Raw genomic sequence first — 8,262 nt, 5'->3', positions numbered from 1 at the left:
AAAAAAAAAAAAAAGAAACATAATCAGTACGACATTAGCCGTAACTGGATTTCCTCAAAGCAGATTCTGAAAGTTTAATTCTGTTCACAGGGTTTATTGCGGGGGTGGGGGGTGGGGGTTGGAGGAAGTGAAGATAAAGGAGGGGTGAACAGGTGAAAACAAGTTCCAGATGTGGTCTTAGTTATCAGAACGTATCAGCCACGTCCAGCCTACGAGACCGCGGAATGAATCTGCCTACCGGAGCACCCCACATGTGGAGGTGGCCGAGCTCCTTCCCGCAGGCGGTAACCAGCCTAGGTTCTCTGAATAAGGCCCGGACGGGGATGGGGGGAGTGTGTACCTCCTGGTAGGGGTTGCTTTCTCTTGCCAGAGGCAATTCTCCAGACAAGGTCAACTGTTTCCAGCCAGGGCTCATAGCAGTAGAGTCACGAAGGCACAGGCTACCAGAGGGGGTGGGGAGGACCCACAATGCGCCCTACAACATGAAGCTGGCTGGATGTCGGACGTGAGGGACGGTGAAATGCAGCGTCACAAAGCAGGAATTGACCGCGGGTTGGGGAACACGTGACCTAGAGCGGGACGTCCGGGGGAACACTGTCGCACGCGCACGGACAGGTGGAGCGTTCAGAAGGTAAAGTTACGGGAATCGGATGGACCCTGTGTGATGTGGGACATGCAGATTTCACAGTCATCCCTTCTACAAGTCAAATGCTGCTGCAGAAGCATAAAGGGCAGAGAAAGCGTGGATTGAGCAGAACGCATAGGCAGGACCACGCACACACTGCGGTATTTCCGCTTCTCTGTCCCCTTCAGTCAACCGGAGAGAGGCCACAGCCGTAAAACATGTTTGTCTTTGCCGTCCTCACTTGTTTGTTTTCCTCAAAAGGTTTTTCCTGTACTGTCCATGAGGTGGAAGATAAACTGGATTGACTTCATCCGGGGAACAATCTTGCTTTCTCTTACTGGACCTGGCTGTGCGGGAAACTTCTTTTTGTTTGTGAGCCATGTGTACGTTTTTGTCATGGGTCCTAAGAAAAAGCCCACAGACCTTCTCCTCGTCCACCTGGCTTTTACCAATACCATGACACTTTGTGCCAGAGGCATTTTCGATATGACAGCAGCTTTTCATGTCAGTAACTTTCTAGATAGTGCCAGTTGCAAAACCGTGTTTTATCTGGGGAGAGTGGCCCGTGGCCTCTCAATGTGCACCACCTGCCTCCTCAGCGTGGTCCAGGCCCTCACCATCAGCCCCAGGACCTCCTCGTGGAGAAAGCTCAAGCCCCACACCGCGTGGCAAGTGCTCCCCTCTCTCCTCCTCTTCTGGATCGTGAATTCCCTGATAAGCTCCAACTTGCTCTCCTACATCACAGCCGCCCAGAGCACCAACGGGTCCGGGATCACACCGTCTGGCTCCCACCCCTATTGCCATATGTTGCCCTCCGGGCTGACCGTCAGGTGGCTCTTCCTGACTCTCATGGCGCTGCGGGACATCATCTCCCAGAGCCTCATGGGCTGGAGCAGCGGGTACATGGCTTTCCGTCTGTGCCAGCATCGCCAGAGTGTGCTCCACCTGCGGAGCTCCAGATCCCAGAGAAATTCCAGCCCAGAGACGAGAGCTACGCGGAGTGCCCTCCTCCTCATGGCCTGTTTCCTTCTCTTTTATTGGGCGGACTTCATTTTCTCCTTCTGCATCGGCTCCTTCCTGACCAATGACCACACGGTGTTAAATATGAAACTATTTCTAACGCTCGGTTACGCCAGTCTCAGCCCCTTTGTGCTGATCAGCAGGGCCTCCCACCAGCCTCCCCGCCGGAGTGCCCGCCGAGATGTGGGGAAACCTGCTTTCTATACTGATTCTGTTAGTAGCTACAGGTAGATGATGTAGTGAAATTTTTTGCATGGCAAAAATTCTGTGCAGCCTGAACTAGAAGCGTATCATAAAAATAGTGTGCTGGCCTGGGTTTTCCGAGAAGCAAACACCAAGACCAAATTAAATATCCAGGGAAGTTGCCAGGGCAAACAGACTGTGAGAGAAACTGTGGAGGGAGCCCGGGAGGCCCAAGAGCCATCCAATCAAGATGCAAGTATGATTCTGAGTGAAGGACAGAGGAGAAAAGATTGGATGGAAACATCCTAGGCCAACTTCCAGCCTACATAGAGTTAAACGAGGGAGTTATTTGGCCATCAGCAAAATCCCAGGAATACCTCCAAACTCATTTGAAGGGACCAGCACAACTTTGATACAAAAATCTGAGAAAGGACATTGCAAGGTAACAAAATCATAGGTTAACATTGCTTATGAATATAAATGCAGCAATTGTAAACAAAATATTGGCAAACAGAACCCAACAATACATAAAAAGGGTAATATATTATGCTCCGGTGTAATTTATTCCCGAGATACAAGAAGGGATTAATATTCAATAAACCGAGGAAAATAATGAATCTCATAAAGACATCAAAGGACAAAGAAAGCATGCATTCGTTTTAGTAGAGCCATAAACACACTTGACAAAAATCAACACCCAGTTATGAAAAATATAAATAAAACTTCTCAGGGAAATTATAAAGGAAAGTAAGTTTCTTAAATTGATAGAGATTAGCTACAGGAAAACCACAGTTAACGTCATATTCAATATGGAAATTTTAAATGCTTATCTCCAACGTTGGGAATGAGGCAGATATTTATTATCATCATTTCTCCTCAGCATTGTTCTGGAGACTCTAGACCCTATGAGAAGGTAAAAAAAACAAAACAAAACAAAAAAACGAGGAGAAGAGAAAAGAAAATGGAATGAAATAAGTAAAATTTTTTTTACTCACCATTAATAAAATTGTGTGTGTAGGAAACAGGGAAGAATGAAAAAGTGGAACTAGCAAGTTCAATAAATTGAAGATCAATAGAAAAAGAATTGCCTTCTACCTATTAGCAATTCATAATTGAAAATTTTACTAAAAATTTAAACATCAAATATATAAGAGAAAACAAGCAAATCACTTATGCTATTTCTCCACTGAAAACTATGAAACATTGATACATTAAAGCTACATAAATAAATAAGAATCCTACGTTCGTGGAAAGTAAAACTCAGTATGTTTAAGGTGTCAATTCTCCCAAATTTTTTTTAATTTTTTAAGTTTATTTATTTATTTTGAGAAGGGGGGGTGGGGCAGAGAGAGAGAGGGAGAGAGAGAATCCCAAGCAGGCAGGGTAGAGTCTGGCTCAGGGCTTAGTCTTACGAACCATGAGATCATGCCCTGAGCCAAAATCAAGAGTCGGACGCTTAACCAACTGAGCCACCCAGGCACCCTCCCCCCATAATCACTCTTTAAGTTGCAGTGCAATTTGGGTTAATATTCCAAAATGTGTGTGTGTGTGTGTGTGTGTGTGTGTGTGTGTGTATAAACTCATATGCTTAAGTTTATGTGAAAATATAAAGGACCTACTAGAATGAGAAAACTGATCAATAGAACAAGAGACTATGACCAGACTACATATTTATAATAATCTGATTTATTATAAGGGCAACACTTCAGTGCAGTGGGTCAAAAATGGACTTTAAGTGAATTATGTTGGGTTTCTGAAATATCTACATGGAAAAATGCACCTGACCTCCTAACCTACATAACCCAAACAAACAGAGATGGAATAAAGATTTTAATATGTAGAATAATAAAGCTTTTAGAAGAAAGTGTAAGAGAATATCTTTATGACTACAGAGTAGACAGATATTGTTTTAAAGAACAGGATGTCAAACAGGCTAACCCTAAAAAGAATTATAATTTGGACAATATTAAAATTAGGATTTTCTATCCATCAATAGTCATCATTAAGAAGCTGAGTAGAGGTACCACAGATTGGGACAAGATATGCACAATACACATAACTGACAAAAGATTCAAATATATGCAGACTCTTAGACGTCAATAAAGAAAAATAAACAACCCAATAAAAATGGGCAGAGGCTTGAACAGCCACCTCCACTAAATGGTATTCAACGTCCAGTAAACGTATGAAAAGGTGCACCACATCATTAATCCTGAAGGAACCGCAAATCAAAACTACAATGAATTATATCACTGCACACACACCCGAAGGCATGAAACAAAAACATCAACAAGACAAAGCGCTGGCATACATACATATTTTGTTCATTAGCTTTATGAACTTTTAAAAACATTCTAATAGTATTGAATCGAAGAGGGGAAACACAAACAGAACTTGAACACTGCTGCCCTAACCTACCACTCATTCTTATTCATCTTATGAGAGACCCCTGGAGACACTACTGAGCTTGTTGATTATCTGAATGCTGGCAAGTCCCTTGTGGAATCACCTAATGAAGGCAGTGAAGACTCGTCAAGAAAGAAGGAAAGCAAGCAAGCGAGCGAGAACCCGAGCCAGAGTGGAAAGGAGGCAGGAGCAAAGAAAATCCCATTAAATACAACTTGAATCTCATAAGGTCTTGAACCCAAGATCTCTCACTTTAACAGATAAATCGAACAACAAAGCTACACTATCTTCAATGTTATTTGAAATACATAATATAGGAAACATTTAATGATGTTAATTATATACATCTTTATGAGAAACTGCATCGATTTGAGAAAGGAAAGATCTTTTCTGGCCCAAACCAGGGAGAACTCCTTGATACAAGGCGTAGGCAGAGGAGACCGCCCCTTATGGAAATCGCCAGTATCAGACACATTATCCCTGTTCTAATTCCTCTTTTTTTTTTTTTTTTTCCTTTCCCCCAGTGTTTCTTGGCTCCGTAACTACAAAAAAAGCTGTTCTAAGCTCTGCTATTAGAGATAACCCAGACCTTCCCACCCTACCTGGCTCAATCCAACGAACACGGCGGGGTCTGCATCCCACGTGCCGGGTTAGAAGGGGGGGGTGCGGAGAAGGGAGGCCACGTGGGCACAACAGACAACAAACACCTTCAGCTCACCTGGGGCTCCCGGTGCCGGAGTGGGCGTGGCCGGGGGCCACAGCCAGGGGGCCAAGCCAACTGCGCCCCCGGGACTCACCAGCGGGGGGCGGGGCGATGGACGTAAACATGCGCAGAAGGGGCGACCACAGGCCTTTTGAGTTACACGTTTGTACTTGTATGTTCCGTTTGTATGAAGAAATTCCAGGTGGGCCCACGGGATAAAGGTGAAAGGTTGATGTTAGTGGGGGAAGGGGTAGCTTGGGACTGGGGTGGGGGAGGATTGTTTATTTTATTTCTTTATAGACGCAGCTTTAAACCCTAGCAAATGCATTGCTTATTCAAACGTACAAAACAAAGTTGTGGAAGGGTAGATAGATAGATAGATGACGGATTATTGACCTTTAGAGGTTTTTTTTCCACTCAGTATAGTACCCTTGAGATCTATGTAAATTGTTGCATGCATCAATAATTTTTTTAAAGAGTTTTAAAAAAGGAATCTCTACACCCAGCACGGGGGTCCCGAAGCTACAACCCCAAGATCAAGAGTCCCACGCTCCACCGAGTGAGCCAGCCACGGGCTGCAGGTAATTAATTTTATTGCTGAATACTATTGTATAGTATGGATGTACCTCATTTTGTGTAACCATTCACCCATTGAGGCGCATTCCGGTTGTTTCCAGGTTGTTTCCAGCTTTTCGCCATTCGAAGGCAAACTAGCTGTGAACATTTGTGTACGAGCGTTTGTGCACGTACACTTTCATTTCTCTGACATATCTCATCTTAATGTGTATTTCTCTGGAAACTGGTGACGTTGCACATCTCGTCACATGCTAGCTTTCCATCTGTCTGTCCTCTTCATTGAAATATTTCATGCCTTTTGCACATTTTATAATTGGATTGCTCATCTTTCCCCTTTTGAGTTTTGAGTGTTATTTCTACATTCTAGAACAATCCTTTGTTTGATACACACTTCGTAAATATTTCTCCCAGTCTAAGGCATGTCTTTCCATCTTCTCAGCAGAGTCTTTCACAGAGCAAAAATCTTTATTTTTTTAAAAATTTATTTACTTAGAAAGGTGGGGGAGGTAGAGAGAGAGAGAGAGAGAGAGAGAAAGAGAATCTGAAGCAGGCTCCACACTGTCCGGGTGCATGGAGCCTGATGCAAGGCTCAAACTTACAAACCATGAGTTTATGACCTGAGCTGAATCTAGAGTCCAACACTTAGCTGACTGAGCCACCCAGGCACCCCTCTTTATTTTTGTTATAGTCTCTATTAAGCCCTTGGTCCTGAAGATGTTCTCTTCTTAAGCCTTTATTTTCCAGGGCGCCTGGGTGGCTCAGTCAGTTAAGCATCTGACTCCAGTGGAACTATGGCAGGAGTTAAGAGCTTGTGCTCTTGTGTTAGAATCCTGGGTTCAATCCTTGGTTCAGCTACTTACTATCTATGGGTGTTGGAGAAAGAGAATTAGCAACAAAATCTCCAGCCAACCACAAGACTTCTCTATAAAAAGTAAAAGGGAAGGAAAACAATTTCATTATTGAGAAAGCAGGAAACCATAATGTGCTGTGCACCACAGACAATCCGCTAAAGAGACTGCAGGAACAGAAAACAAAAGCTACTCGCAAACTAAGCAGGGTCGGGTCTGGTTAGTACTTGGATGGGAGAAAACAAAAGCTCACTTTTTATAGAGCCAAGCAGGTGCAACCCATCACATACATCTTATCTCAAGATAAGTGATAGCTTGCCCTCCAGTGAGAAGTCTGGCCAGCACCATTTGTCGCACATAGTGCGTCCTAAAGTCACCTGGTGATTTGGATGATGCTGTGTAAATTAATTGGCTTCATCTGAAGAGAAAATAAATAAATTTCTCAATTCTGATGACAGGGTGTAGTTTTGCAATTTGGGATAAGGTCCTCCCAGAAGTTGGGCTCCTAATGTCCCGTAGCAACTGGGTGACAAGAGCACTGTCTTCTTTCAGGCTTATGTTTCAAAAGGTGGCTCACAGGTCCTTGACAAAAACATTCTTGGGTTGCAAAACTGGTAAGCTTTTTATTTAGCTTTTAAAAAAATTTACATACATCTCAAAGGGGCTGAGGAAAAATTTATGTTTTTTTTTTAAGAAAACACTCTTAAGAGAAGGGAAGGTTGGGTCTCTCTTTTGCACCAGCGAAAATTACTATTTTTTCTTTTGCCCTTAGAAGTCTCAGTGGGCAACGTATGCAGTCTTTTTGTGTACGACATTTTTAAAGTTTATTTATGTATTTTGAGAGAGAGAGAGATCAGGGGAGGAGCAGAGAGAGAGAGAGAGAGAGAGAGTTCCAAGAAGGCTCCTTTGCTATCAGCAAGGAGCCAGATGCGGGGCTCGATCCCACAAACTGGGAGATCATGATCTGAGCGGAAATCAAGAGTCAGACGCTTAACTGACTGAGCCGTCCAGGTGCCCCACAATTTATGCAATCTATGTGTGCCTGCGTGTCCTCATTCAAAACTGGGGACGAAAATAGTGCTTATCTCAAAAGGCTTTTTATCTCATGTACATCACATGTTACATAAGTATTTTTAGCAGGTTCCTGGTACACCTATAGGTAATGTGAAAGAAGAGAATATTCAATGACGCTTGTTGAAGGCGCTAAGGCAGACTATTCAGGACCACGGTGGGAGGTACAGGGAAACACTGCTGTGGGATCTTACAATGATGGGGAAACACCGGGCTTAATTCGGAATACTGCTTCGCCCCTGGGCGCCGGCTTGCGGGGGCACCTCTTAACAGCCACCAGGGTGGCCGTTGCAGTGGCTGTTGGCAAAATCCCACTTCTTCGTTGCCGGGTTGCCGGGTCATGAGGTGGGGGCCCGAGGCAATCCCCTGCAATTGGACCCTAGGGGTCTGGAGCCGAAAGCGCTGATCTCATCTGTCAGTTGAGAACACGAGCCGACAGGGATGCCTCCTTGGCTCAGCGGGTAGGTGTTAGATCCAGAAGGGGCTCCACGCACCCGTCTGAAGGGAAAAGGTGTCTGTGAAAATCGTTTCCTTCGACATTTCCCAAAACGAATCTGGGAGGACACCGTCCCTCCCTCCTCTGCCAGGGTTCGGTCGGAAACGAAGAGAAGCGGCTGCTTGGGTGACACAGACACCGGTCCCAACTCTGATTCAGAATTTGAAATTTGGGGAAGATGAAAAGAAGGCTGGAAACTTGGGAGACTCTGGGTCGAGAGAAGCAAAACCAAACGGTTTTGATGAGGACATGGTGGGGCACTGAGCTGTGCTGAGTGCAGTCACTGCAACAGATTCCAGGGCTTTGACTAAACAGTGAATCTGTTCTGACTCCA

General features: G+C 44.5%; 1 protein-coding gene across 1 annotated transcript; it reads left to right on the top strand.

Annotated features, from left to right (window-relative positions):
• The first annotated feature begins 392 nt into the window (after positions 1 to 392).
• On the top strand, positions 393 to 3,091 carry LOC125939324 (putative vomeronasal receptor-like protein 4). Its single transcript, XM_049654752.1, has one exon. The coding sequence runs from the start codon at positions 905 to 907 to the stop codon at positions 1,874 to 1,876; it is 972 nt and encodes a 323-aa protein (XP_049510709.1). The 5' UTR covers positions 393 to 904; the 3' UTR covers positions 1,877 to 3,091.
• Positions 3,092 to 8,262: the final 5,171 nt, after the last annotated feature.

The sequence above is a fragment of the Panthera uncia genome (assembly GCF_023721935.1).
Source record: "Panthera uncia isolate 11264 chromosome B2 unlocalized genomic scaffold, Puncia_PCG_1.0 HiC_scaffold_25, whole genome shotgun sequence".
Classification (NCBI taxonomy): domain Eukaryota; kingdom Metazoa; phylum Chordata; class Mammalia; order Carnivora; family Felidae; genus Panthera; species Panthera uncia.
The sequence above is the reverse complement of the archived record's forward strand: the minus strand, read 5'-3'. Positions and strand labels throughout refer to the sequence as shown.

Excerpts from the sequence above, each read along its gene's own strand:
- LOC125939324 (XM_049654752.1), top strand. The coding sequence starts at position 905 with ATGAGGTGGAAGATAAACTGGATTGACTTCATCCGGGGAACAATCTTG.